The sequence below is a fragment of the Micropterus dolomieu genome, linkage group LG10 (genome assembly GCF_021292245.1).
Source record: "Micropterus dolomieu isolate WLL.071019.BEF.003 ecotype Adirondacks linkage group LG10, ASM2129224v1, whole genome shotgun sequence".
NCBI classification, from domain to species: Eukaryota; Metazoa; Chordata; class Actinopteri; order Centrarchiformes; family Centrarchidae; genus Micropterus; species Micropterus dolomieu.
The window spans coordinates 7,867,511-7,881,638 of NC_060159.1; the positions used below are offsets into that span (position 1 = coordinate 7,867,511).

General features: G+C 39.6%; 1 protein-coding gene across 1 annotated transcript in view; it reads left to right on the forward strand.

Annotated features, from left to right (window-relative positions):
- The first annotated feature begins 5,711 nt into the window (after positions 1 to 5,711).
- Positions 5,712 to 14,128, forward strand: part of sptlc2b (serine palmitoyltransferase, long chain base subunit 2b) — a 20,072-nt gene continuing 11,655 nt past the window's right edge. Inside the window, exons 1-5 of the mRNA XM_046060658.1 lie at positions 5,712 to 6,140; positions 8,674 to 8,868; positions 9,294 to 9,448; positions 10,660 to 10,808; positions 11,540 to 11,664. Of these exons, the coding sequence (XP_045916614.1) occupies positions 5,997 to 6,140; positions 8,674 to 8,868; positions 9,294 to 9,448; positions 10,660 to 10,808; positions 11,540 to 11,664 (768 nt within the window). The 5' untranslated portion in view covers positions 5,712 to 5,996. The remainder of the gene's footprint in view (positions 6,141 to 8,673; positions 8,869 to 9,293; positions 9,449 to 10,659; positions 10,809 to 11,539; positions 11,665 to 14,128) is intronic.

The window sequence follows — 14,128 nt, forward strand, 5'->3', positions numbered from 1 at the left end:
AAGACAGTGAAATACTTTGGCAACACCGCAAACTTCGCTAAACATCTGAGATTAAGTCTGTCACAATAATAGGATGATGTTATGAAGCGGCAGTTCTGTGCAGGATATTTTTTATTATAATTAAAGAATATGACAGTAGTTTGATGTCTTGTCATTATGCAGCTATTATTTTGAATTGGAAAGACCACAACCTACTCCTTATTTCTCTCATACATACAGAAACGGGAAGGGGGAGGTCACATTAAACTAGAAATAAAATATGTAAAAAGTATTGGTATTGGTATTGGCAATACCAGCCTGGGTATTACCTGGTATTAGATCGTATAGGAATTAAGTGGTATTGCACATCACTAATTTAAGATTCCCACCTGGAGTTGCTAGGCTTGCTGGGCTAAAAAGAGATTGAATATTGGATAGATTAGGGGGCCAAAAACATGACTCCAAATGAATGCAAATGTTCTTTTGTGTTTGCTGGATATAGGCAATTGTTTGCTAACAGGTCCATCACACCAACTTTACCAAGAGAGGCTAATTAGCTTCCACTCAGAAAGTGGAACTTTTAGCCTGTTTGCTAACATTACCACATACTCTCACAGGATACTACATTTTGATACAACAATTTCTGAGTCACTGGCAGCTCCCACACACTCAGTTCTCTGTTCGTCCTGCATTACAGTTAGCGTTAGCTTTCATGGGTCCAGTGTGGTGATGGCAAAGGACCAGACTTTCCATACTCACAGCAACGGGTAGTCCTGTATAACCCCAGTACTCTACGCGCTACACCTTGATTCGAATCACGACACAGGTACAGATAGATGTACATGGATATATGTATTTATCAAGTTAAAAAATATTGCAGGTTCTTCTCTGCTCTTTCCCCACTTGTTAATCTAACCTTGGTCATGTGGTAGCTGTTGTAAAACATGCGGAATTGCGTTGTTAAGATGTTGATGGAGAGATTACACCAGTTCCTTGTCACAAAGCCTTTTGTTTATTTGTGAAATGTTTTATTGAGACTGTACCGGTTGAGGCCACTTGCTCGTGATTTTTACATGGCAGATGTTGGATTATTATTGCATATGGCTCTGCTGAGAACAAAAACATAATAATTAGCAGGTTTAAGAGATCACATTATGACAATATAAATTGCATATTATTAGTCAGTATTATTTTCCCTCTCTTCAGAATGAGTTCCAGTGATTCTTAAAGCTCCTTGCTCCTTTTCTGTATCAATGAAAGCAGATCCTCCTTCCTTTTAACCCTGCCTCTGATCCTATTAAAGCTGGATCCTTATCACCTTTATCAGTGTTGGAACGGATGGGAGCTTAACTGCCTTTGTGCACATTGGCAAGAGCTGGCTGGACTAATGTTTCATTATTCCACACTCAAGGTTACAACCTTGAGAGGAAACAAAAGGGAATGGCTTGAAAATTGATTAGCGAATGAAATCATCAGATGTTATCCTCAATGTCTTAATCATGGATGTCACACCCTAGGGACACTGAGCTGCACACCAATGACACTAAACACCGAAGTGTAACCCACGGCACCAGCATAACCTCTGATCACAGGTCTGGTAACAGAACTCAACCTTTGTGTGGCCCAACAGTGCCATCTAGGAGGTTGAAAGTAGGAGTAGGTTTATGGAACTGCAGAGTTGATGTTACTGTTTAAGGGTCTGCACAAACAAACCTTATCTGAAACACACATGAACGTGGCAGGGGCCGTGCTGACAGGCACGTTTCACCAGACCATATTTACATAACAGGAAGAGAACAGGAAGTACAACCTGGAGGTACACCACAAAATCCTGGCCATGACGCCAGGAAACTCTCCTATTGTTATTGCATTCTCTCACACCAGAGGTCTTCTCTCGCTCCCCATGTACCTGAAATATCTAGACTGGCAGCCCTCTAGCATGACCCCATGAAGTAAAAGGGAACTCAGGCCATAATGCAGTACATTCATTATATACAGTACTGTGCAAATGTTTAGGCAGCTGTTAAGTAAAGTAAGAATGCTTTCAAAAATAGACATGTTAAATTATGTTTATCAATTAAAAAATACAACGTGATTGAACAAAAGAAAAAAATCTAAATCTAATCAATATTTGGTGTGACCACCCTTTGCCTTCATAACAACATCAATTATTCTAGGTACACATGCACAAATTCAGAGATTTTGTAGGCATATCGTCAGGTGTATGATTAAACAATTATACAGGTGCTGTGGATCACTAAGTTAATACAGTCATTAACTGAAACAGAAACAGCTGTGTAGGAGGAATACAACTGGGTGAGGAACAGCCAAACTCAGCTAATAAGGTGAGGTTGCTGAAGACAGTTTACTGTCAAATGTCAAACATCATGGCAAGACTGAGCACAGCAACAAGGCACAAGGTAGTTATACTGCATCAGCAATGTCTCTCCCAGGCAGACATTTCAAGGCAGACAGAGGTCTCCAGATGTGCTGTCCGAGCTCTTTTGAATAAGTACAAAGAAATGGGCAACGTTGAGGACCGTAGATGCAGTAGTCACCCAAAGAAACTGTGGCAGATCAAAGACTCATCATGTTTGACTTCCTTTCTCAATTTGAAGATGTCCAGCAGTGTCATCATCTCAGAAAACAGTGGGACCCTGGTACACTCATCTACTGTCTGGACAAGTCTGATCTGACGTGGCCTTCAAGAAAGACGCGTGGCCAAAAAGCCAGACCTCCGATATGAAAACAAGGCCACGCGACTCAGCTAGGCATAGAAACACAGAAACTGGGGGGCAGAAAAATGGCAGCTGGTGCTCTGTACTCCTTCAAAATTTGAATATCTGGCTGTTGCAGAAGGCAGTTTTTTCGCCCAATCACTGGAGAGTGGTACAAGAATGAATGTCTGCAGGCAACACAAAGTGAAGCATAGTGGAGGTTGCTTGCAAGTTTGAATTTCTGCAAACGGAGTTTAGGGATTTGGTCAGAATTAATGGCCTTCTCAATGTTGAGAAGTACAGGCAGATACTCGATAATGCAACACCATCAGGGAGGCATCTGATTGACCCCAAATTTATTCTGCAGCAGGACAATGACCCCAATCAGTGCAGTGCAGTGCAGGTCATATCTTCATACTAAGGAGTCCTGGAAGTGATGGTATGGCCCCCACAGAGCCCTGATCTCAAACCCACAGATTCTGTCTGGGATTAGATGAGAGAGAAACAACAGAGGCTGCCTAAATCCACAGAAGAACTGTGGGGAGATCCTTCAAAAACAATGTGCTAGTATACCTGATGAATTGGTGCTGTTTTGAAGGTAAAGGGTGGTCACACCAAATATTGATTCGATTTTAGATTTTTCTGTTCACTCACTATGCGTTATATATGCATTCTGGTGATTTTTTTCTGCACCAATTTATGGTGGAAATATCTGTCTTTATGTAAAGGGAAACACAAAATTCAGGTGGCATGTGACAATTCAAAATCTAAAACTATAATGCAATATATTGTGGTAAGGCTCTCAGGCATTATTCTGTATTCCTTTCAGTAATGTTTTCTCCTGTAGATCAACTTTTCTCATGCAATATCATCCCTGTTGAGTCGGCACACATGCATGATTTAGTCTTCGCTCCTCTTTTGACTCTTTTGTTTGGGGAAGTAACCTCTTTAAATGTGCATGTGGCACTTTTTCACCTCAATGATAAATGAATTAATTTTAATTCAGTAATTAACTCCTGGACTGGCTCCTGTGTTTCAGCAGGTTATCTACTCATGTTCAAAACTTTCTGCACATTCTGAATGTATCCCACATTTCTGTGTTCTCTGACATGTCAAGAAAAAAGTCATAATATTACAAGACTAATGTCATAATTTAATCAGAATTCATTAAAAAATTTTAAGTCTACCTGTCCTCTACTCTGATGTGCATTACGCTTTTGCTCCACTGGTAATAATCCCTTCAGAACGTCTGACAAGGAGGTGGAAAACAAAAGTAACTGAAAATACTCATGATCAGGCAGAAATCTCGCTGCAAATCCACACACATGTTTACTTCAGCACCTTCGATAAACTCCTTTATACTATGAAGGTATTCGCACCAGCTGGGCAGAGTTGCTCTGTGAGTCGACCTTATTGCTTACACATTTGTTTTTCACTGCGTGAGAAAATTGATGTATGGCATGAGAGCATGTGAAAAATGTAATTGCATGAGTCTGATGTTGTGGCATGTGAACTTGTCACTGTGATATACAAACAGTAGTGTACTGTAGGCCTATGTGGAGGAATCTAGCACAGAATTCTGGACCCTGTACATGGAGATTCTCTATGATTAGAAAAAAAATCTTTAATTTCATTGTACAAAAATATACAACGAAATTAGGAGTGCTGCTCCTTATCAGTGCAAACAAAAGAAAAACAGTTAAAACAAACACAAACAAACAAACAAAGGGCACGATCCATTGGTATTAATTCTAGTGTCTTTGTGGGCTCTCTTCAGGTGCAGTCAGATGGAAAATGATGTAATGTTTACATTACCTGGAGTTCAGATAAAGACCTGATGTCACAGATTACAGTTAAAAACCAGAGCCATAGACTCATCAGTGACATGTTGTCTTTGTTTTATGTTAATGGACAAATAAAACAGTCACAGGATCCACTAAAATATTTCATACAATTGGTATTATAGGTGAGAAACCTTCCTTAGCTGCATAGTTTTTCATCTAACCTTTTATATTGTAGCTTTGTCATTCTTAGACTCCCTTTTCCTTGAAGGAATCACCATGGAGATGGCCTTGACCCTTGTTAAGCATCTTCCCAGCCAATGTAAGAAATTTCATCCCTGAAAAAGGGTAGTCAGCTGACGCCTAAGCAAAGGTTACTGTGGGTTATTTCCATGGGCTAGGCTTTAGGACGTCCCACACTGAAGAGAGGATGACGCCTACCAAAGAGCAACAATTAAAATAGGAGCTCTCACACTGTTCTACATTAACATGGCATTAACATTGTCATACACGTACAGATCATGTGAGGAGTTCATTTTTATTGAGTAGGCATAGGCCTACGAAAGATAAAAATCGTTGTTTAACCTTCAATTGACAACATGCTCAGATGTAATTTTTTCTGCCTGTTAAAATTGGACAAAAAACTGTTAAATGTTTCAGATTTGCAGAAACAATAAAAAAAACAACTATTAAAATATACATTGATAATGTAAAGTAATTAGCACTTGCAGTAAAAAAGTAGAAAAGAGTGTAAACATATAGAGTGCAATATACAATATCAATAAGTTGCAAATCCAAAATGTACACAATGCCAAAAAATATTGATACTAAAATATTCATTTCAGCAATTTTTATTTCCTATATAGTCTATAAGTGACGGCAGTAAACTGGTGAGAATTAACGAATCTGTTCATTTATTTGTTTATTTACTTAACAGTTGCTATTGTGTGTATATATACTGCAATCAGCTTTTACAACATTTACCATGCGTAAATCTTTTCATGTAGAATATTAACTCCCTCTAGTTGCTACAAATTCCCCCATCAGAGGCTAAATATAAAGGAGGTCTCCGTTTGCTCAGTGCGTTCTACAACTCTTAAACTGATGATATACGGAGCAACTTTTAGAGCAATCGTGCAGGGCAACGTTGCCGTCAGTAGTAATGAGTAAAGATTACTACCGTAATCCCTTGACAACCATCACTAAGCCACCCGCCCCGCATCGCCGCTATCCGTTCAAAACATAGTCGGACTTGCCGCTAGCAAGATTGCTCAAAAAGTTCCCCTGTGTATCATCAGTTTTACAGTTATGAATCGTTGTCATATAGACGATCTTTGTGACGGCGTTGGCCAATGAAACTACTCAGGGGTGTGGATTTCCGGCAGGCTCGTGCGGTCACGGTGCAGAGTGGGCGTTTAACCAGTCTTCTTTTTCTGCTCATACATGACTTCACGATCAACGTTTCACAAGTTGAGCAACTTCAAATCGTGAAATTTCCAGTCCCAGTCGGCAGACCAAGATGACGGAAAGCTCCGCGAACAAGCTGCTAAACGGAGACGCCTGTCACCGGACCACAAATGGTAGGAAATCGACTAAAAATGGCTTCGTGAAGAACCATTGCCTGTTTCAACAGCAACAGAAGTATCGTCGTCCCAGGGGGAAGGTAAGGCCCAGCCGTCAACTGCTCGATGGGGGGGGCTATAAACAAACAATGGTGTGTTCGGTATTAGTGTAACGTTAGTAGAATACTTTCAATTAAGAAAATCATGTTAACGTTAGCTCATGTGTTATTCATTTGTTTTTCCCCGTGTTTAATTGCGGCTATAAATTTTAGTTTGGTGTAACGTTATGTTTTATTTGCAGGGGCACGTGAGGTGTGAGCTCACAAGTGAACTGCCTTCATTAATGTAACATTATAACGTTAGCTAAGTGGTTTGATTTATATAGTTTATATAACGGCCTCAGCCTTCCGTTATTTGCTAGCGTAGCCGTTGGTCCCAATCCAATGCGACATATTTCAAGCTAACGTTAGCTGCTGCCAACTGCTACCCGGAATTAAATTGTGATACTTAATTTCCCAGTCATGTGGCTTTAGAAATACTCAATATTATGAACATTATGTTTTTTAAAACACAAATTTAGCTTGTAGCCAGTAGCATGAGCTTTAAAGGCGACACTTGTTTTTGCGTTTTAGAACTTCTTGATAATGGTGCATGCCACCTGATCATGGAGGATTGTAGTGGTGACTTTTTTTTTTTGCAACCTTACACCCCGTTGTGTGTGTGTGTGTGTGTGTGTGTGTGTGTGTTGACCGGTCTCTGTTTACACAGAGTCTATTATGAAGAAGACCAAGACCCTGTAGTGTTATAACTAGAGAACTGTGTCTGTCTCCTGGGGGAGGAGGACAGGCCTGCTCCTTCCCATGACACTTTAGCAGGAGAGGAATGTCTCCAGGCTATGAAGGGTGTGGTCCTTCCTAGGTTGGAACCAAAGCACAGAAAACACCCAGACTGTGTGTAATGTTAGTGGTGATGGTGGGGTACACACGTGTCATTGTGTTTTTTTCTTCTTCAGATGTTTAGATTCAACAAAGAAGAGAAGTTTTGCCACAGTTTTCAACATAAAGTGTATTTACACAATTAAGACCAGATGCTATGGCTGCCATGCCAGTTATATTCTTAAGAATATAATATCTCCATCCTGCCAGAAGTTCTTATTTAGTGATGTTAAACAGTTTGATTGGCCTATCCCTAATGACACTATGAACCGTATTTACCAATACATAAAGGTTAGTCATACTCAGGGTTGGTATCAACATGGAAAGTTGCGTCATGTCACCCTATTGTCATATGAGCTCTGCAGGTTCTTGATAAGGTAACTGAAAGTGAGGTAGATGCACATAGACCTATGAAAACGTGATCTCACTAACATTTTTCAGCAGGGATGGTAGTGTCGATAATAGCTCCCTCATGAATTGACGAGGCAATTAGCAGGAAGAGGACTCGCTCACTTATTTACTCTAACGTGAAACGTACACCACTTGCAAGCTTTTCTTATTGTGTGTACAGTGTAATGCGATCATCATCTCTTGAGCTGCAGAGCAAGCGTGTGAAAGAACAGATTTCTACAGTGTGTTGGCTGGATGCTCCTCCTGGGACAGTTGCTGTGCTGTCCAGCTCTAAACAAACAGCACAGCAGGTCTACCTCTTCTCAGTCACTGTTTGTCTACAGGTATAAACGACTAAGCAAATATGATGTCAGTCAAACTGTATTTAGCTGCTGTGGTTGGCATCAGTATGCAACAGTCTCTTTGAGCGGTGTACTTGGATGTGAAAGTGTTTATGTGCTCACTGTTAGAGACACAAACCATGGCTTCTGGTCTACTGGCCTTTTCAGTGTTTGTTTGTTTGTTTGTTTTAGCTTTAGATAGAGACCTGTTTGACTGGCTTTATATATACACATACATACACACACATTGCATTACTCTCCTGTTCCCTAGCTCAGAGGTATTTCTTGGAGAAGCATGACTGGTCACATGAGGTGTGGTTGCTAAGCTGCCAGCCAGAGCCTATAATGACTGGCCGCCTTCATTTGTTTTATGTTGGTTTTTGTAGACCGCCAGTTCACCTTGAAATAATGCTAGTTTTTGTGGTGCTCCTCCAATGTGTAACCACATTTAATATGGTCCCATAATCCAAGATCAATATTGCTATTCATAAAACTCAATGAATGAGAACCCTGGATTGATGGCCATTTTACCGCTCACTGGTCGACGGGGGCCTGTGCATGATTAGGGCTCCACGAATTAATGTGTTTGTTGTAGCTTTTATTAGGTTTTGAACTCTCTTTCCACAAATAACACAATTTTAAATGAACCCTGCTGTCCTCTAGTCTTTGCCCAGATCATTTTGGATTGGTCTGGTCTACTTTCTGTCACAATTTATTGGGCTTCCAAGTGTGGCAGACTTAATGAGTAAACAGCGTAGATAAACATTACCTTTTTTCAAAAGGAGAAACCACCAGCTTTTTTCAAGAAAGCGGTACAGTTTATTACTCCTAAATGTATCTCTGCCTTGGGTTTAGATGTGTTTGGGGAAGAATGGTCTTTGGTTTTACTCTGACAAAATGCGCTAAAATGTCATTTGTAATTTCAGTTGTAACTTGTAGACACATTCGTTTACTTTATTGTCCCCCAGAACCAAAATGTCTCACACAACTCCAGCCTGTACAAGAAGCCCTTTTTGGAATCGTTTGAGGAGACTCCTCTACTGGTGGCCGTGCTCACCTACATGGGCTACGGCATCCTCACCATCTTTGGCTACCTTCGAGACTTCCTTCGCAACTGGAACATCGAGAACTGCCACGTGGCTCAGGAGCGAGAGGAGCAGAAGGTAGTTTTTACATTAAACTCGTTTGAGTGCAGGCTGATTTTTATTTTTTTATTTTTTAAATCAAAAACTAATTGACAGGAAAGTACACGGTGTCACATCAGCCAGACCAATCAAGACATATAATAGTTCAGTTTTGTAAGCAGAGGTTGCAAATTAAAACTTTGCTTTTTATTACAGCACTGCATTAAAGGTTTAATATTGAGACTTTTGGATATCTAATCCTTGAAAAGAACTGCTACATTAGCTGTCACGGTGTTGCAAGTCTTTGACACAGACTCTGTCACACCCACTATTTCTGGTTCAGCAGTAATCATTGACTGTTGCCTTTGTCTGCCACAGAACAGAGATTGCATCTTTTGGAATATAATGAACTGTCAAGACAGGACATTAAAAACATTATCTACACTTTCCCCTTTTCCCTGCAGGATTTTGTCCCCCTCTATCAGGACTTTGAGAACTTTTACACCAGGAACTTGTACATGAGGATTCGAGACAACTGGAACCGACCCATCTGTAGTGTCCCCGGTGCTAAGATGGACCTAGTGGAGAGAGTTTCCCATGACTACAATTGGACCTTTGAGTAAGTTGCTGCATTGTGTTGTGGTTTTGAGAGTTTGTTGTTCCGTGTCTGTTTGTGCTCATCAGGAGTAAGAGTGAATAAGAGTGACGCAAGCCATGAGCCAGATTGTTGGTTCAGGTGTTGAGAAGCACTAGTATCTGTCACATGGTACTGAACAGAAATACTATACATAAACACAAGCAGCCCTAAACACAACCTCCTCCTTTAAATTACAGAACTAGTATAAAAACAATCTGGTATCAGTACAATCGAGACGGCACAAAATTTAAATGAATGGCATATAAGTGATTTAATTTGTCCCATTACCTTCATTTTTTCCCTCTTGAGAATAGGGCTGCAGCTAACGATGATTTTGGTACTCAAAGCTTCTACAGATTATTTCATTGATGCATCGTTTAAGAAGTACTTTTGATTGGCGGCGGCGCCCCCCGGGTAATGTGAAAGTTAACTCATGACTGTGACGTTACAACCCAAACTCACGGCCCAAATAGGTGGAGAACAAATGCACTTGTGTACATTTACAGCAGAGGATTGTAGCTTACTTTTGCTAGCCTTCAACCTAACAATCAATCATGATGTACGTTAAATGCTAAAGTTGCATCATAATCACGTCATGTTCACACAGCGTAAGTGCAAAGTGCGAAGGTCATAAATTTCCGTGCGAATCAGTGCGCTTTATAGTTATATGGATTAAACGAAGCATCGATGCAAAGAATTTGTGTAGATCCTTTTTAGTAATCGATTTAATCACTGAAACGTTTCAACCTACTTGAGAACTCACTAATCTACAAGAATTGCTTTAGTTCTGTGATATTTTTAAGAAACAAACATACATTAATATACAGAAACCTTTGTATTATTGAGTGTTAACAGGGCCAATGAATTCAGGCTTTTGTGAAACCGTTAACACAAATGAGGAAAGAGCACAAATATCTCTGCAGACAAACTGATGGCAGTGACGGTTGTGTCATGTTTTTGCTATTTATCTCTTTGGTATGTACAGTGTAACGTGCAGTATGGCAGCTGAATTCCCTTAGGACAATAAACTATTGTATATTATCACAGTGCATGATAACTAGTTAAGGATAACATTGAGCAAGAAATGTTTCCAGGCAGCCAAGGCAGAAAGGCACACATGTTGAAGAGAATTATTTTTATTAACCTGGAGTCAGGGTACCAATTCTGTGTCTGCCTTTCTCTGTTTCTCTCAGGCACACAGGCAAAGTGGTGAAGAACGTCATCAACATGGGCTCATACAACTACCTCGGCTTTGCTGAGAACACGGGGGCTTGTGCCGATGCTGCTATCGAGTCCACACGAAAGTATGGCGTTGGAGTGGGCAGCACTCGCTGTGAGATGGGTAAGGGTCAAATCAAGTTATTTTGAACAAATGATCGGGTTTGAAAAAATTTCAAGATTCATCATCATATAATTGTGCTTTTATTATAAAAATGAAGTAAATTCATGATGAAATGGACTTTATTAAACCTCAGCTGGTACCTTAACAACTGTGCCCTCTTTTGTCAAAGGCCACAGGCTTAAGTGGTTTTGAAAGATTGAGATTAGTCACACACTGTTAAAACTTTTTCTGAAGTGCTTTTTGGTTCAGTGCCTAGTTTGCTAAAGCTTTCTTTTAAACTTGCATTTGCATTTCCTTTCTTCTTAAAACATTTGCAAAGCCGATTTTAAAAAAAAAAAAAAAAAAAAAAAAAAAAATTAAAAATTTTTTTTTAAATCCAGTATGTTTTACGTCCATGTTTACTAGCTTGCAGTCTTCTTCCCTACTTTTGCTGGCACATTATCCACTGTTGATCAGTGTATTACTGTGACACCACTGGTAGGACTGTACATCACGTGCATCTGTGCTTGTGTGTCCTCATGCATAAGAAAAACAAAACAGGCACACACTCCTAGGAAAAATGGATCCATAGCACTATTAGAAGTAAAAAAAACATGGCAGGAAATCTTCAAGGGAAGTGGACTGACCTCACTGTTTGTCAAACAGGCATAAGAAAACAAATGTGACTTGAACACTTATCCCATAAGACAGCTCTGGAAGTTGTAGTTAAACTGAGATTATGTCGTTTCCAGGGAACCTAGACATCCATGAGGAGCTGGAGCAGTTGGTTGCCAGGTTCCTGGGTGTTGAGTCATCTATGGCTTTTGGCATGGGCTTCGCAACCAACTCCATGAACATTCCTGCTCTCACTGGGAAGGTGTGGAATTTCATTCACTTCCTTTGTTTGTTTTTGTTTTTTATTTTTATTCTTTTGTTCTCCCTAGAATGTCCTACTCCCCTTGATTTTTTTTTTATTTTATGATTTTCTGTGTTTGTAGTTGCATTGACCCCTGTACCCATACTGTATTGTATAGGGGTTGACCAATAATTGGCCTGGCCATTTATCGTGGCCGCTGTTTCCACGCAGCATTTTTCCAATAATCTGCATCGGTCATTTTAAAAGAGATAGCCGATATAATCCATTAATTAAAAAATGCGCTCCTTTGGCTCTGAAACTGCCAAACCAGAACTACTAGTAAACGGCTGATACGGTATCAGTACCACAAGTAGGAACGTGTACAGAGCGATATTTTAATCTGCTCTGTCTCATCCACCGCAGCTGTATTTTGGTTTTACAGTCACATGTGCTAGTTCAGCTAATAGCTAGTTTGTTATAAATAAGCTAAAACGAAGTCTCTCTCTCTGTCTGTAGCCTGTTTAGCTGAGATGCTACGTACCTTAAAATTTAGCAAATCCTTGCAAACTCGGCTGGTTGTTTAGGCAAACCAGCTTCTCTCTACCAGGAGCAGCAGGGAGAAGGAAGGACTGATAGGGACTGTATGCGCTCTACATTCTAAACATCACTCAGCATTTTGGTGGCAGGAATATAGTTTATTTTACATGTTCCATTAGTTTGCAGTGAGATATTGATTTTAAGTGACTTTGCTGCTGTAAACTTTACTTTTGTTGCTGCTCTAAAACAGTTGATTATAATAAAATATTTTTCACATCATTGAAATTTTAAAGGCAATTATTTAGTAATGAAAAGCCAATAAGAGTATAGATTAAGAACAGAACCGATAAATAGTATCAATAAATGTATCAATAAAATCCTGACAATATCAAATAAATACAATATAAATGGCAGCAGGTAAAGACAAAGTTTATGATAAGTTCATCTCTGTGATGGATCTCTAATTCATTTAATTGAAAGATTAAACATGACAATTAACTTAAATCTTGTTGTTTTTAACAAAGTTTTGTGTTGGAGTTTGTTATTCTAAATTTTGACACCAAAATTTTACATGAAATGTATATCAGTTCCCCATATCGGTCATCGGTCTAATTGCTTACAAATAATCGGGATCAGCTCGGAAAAAAACATATCTGTCGAACCCTAGTATTGTGTGAGTATGTGAGTAGCGTGCCATTAACAGTTTCCCGTTTGAAGCGAAAACAAGCTACATTTGCCGGCCAAGCTTGAAAAGTTCAGACTGTTCTTCAACACACTAGTTTCCGGCCAAAGCTTTCAAAACATTCTGAGTCCCTGCCACTGTTGTTGTAACCCCAACATATCACACGTACCAGCCCTTACTTTCCCTTTTCTTCCCTAGCCAATGTCGCTTGAACAGGAAGTAAAAATCTGAGCTGTCAGGCACATGAACCTTGTGACATTTCCTGATAAGTGTGAAGAGTGAGAACTGAAATGCAGATGGACAGAGAGGACGAGAGAAACTTACAGTAAAGATTTGAGTCACTGCCCTTATCATGGCTTCATAAATACATAGCTGTGTCTGTCTATTTTCTGCTAGTTCACATTAAGTCATGGTATAATTGTGTGTTGTGTTTCAAGCATATTTGTCCATTGGCCAGAGGGTGTGTTGACTTTTTGGTGTGGATGAGGCGTCCAAAATTTTTATGATATGATGAACAAATTTTCCCATCGTGGAAATATATTTGCCTGGTCATGGTCAGTGCATGTAGGAGCTTACACTCGGATTATTAAATTATTATTAGATCTTTGCTAATCAACAGGTTATTTTATTTAGGTTTAGTTTGGCTTTTAATACCATAAGTCTTCATTTATTGTTTTCACCACATGTACTAACTTCACACGGGGTTAAGGGTCCGTTTTAGCATTAATAGAATTAAATAATAATTAAGTATTATTTGCCAAACAAAAAAGAAAACTGCACTTGATTGACCTTTTCATACTTGTCTGAGGGCAGAAACCATATACAGTGGGGGAAAAAAGTATTTGACCCCTTGCTGATTTTGCAGGTTTGCCCACTTACAAAGAATGCAACAATCTACAATTTTAATCATATGTACATTCTAACAGTGAAAGACAGAATCCCAAAGAAAATTCCAGAAAATCACATCATATGAATTTATAAAAATTGATGACCATCTGATGAGGAAAAACAAGTATATGACCCCCTACCAAACAGCAAGTATTCTGGCTCCTACAAGCCAGTTAGTCTTTCTTTAAGACACAGCCCCAATCCCAACCAATTATCTACATCAAATACACCTGCCTCACCTCGTTACCTGTATAAAAGACACCTGTCAACACCCAAACAACCAGCATCCAACATCACCACCATGGGCAAGACCAAAGAGCTTTCTACGGACATCAGGGACAAGATTGTTGATCTGCACAAGGCTGGGATGGGCTACAA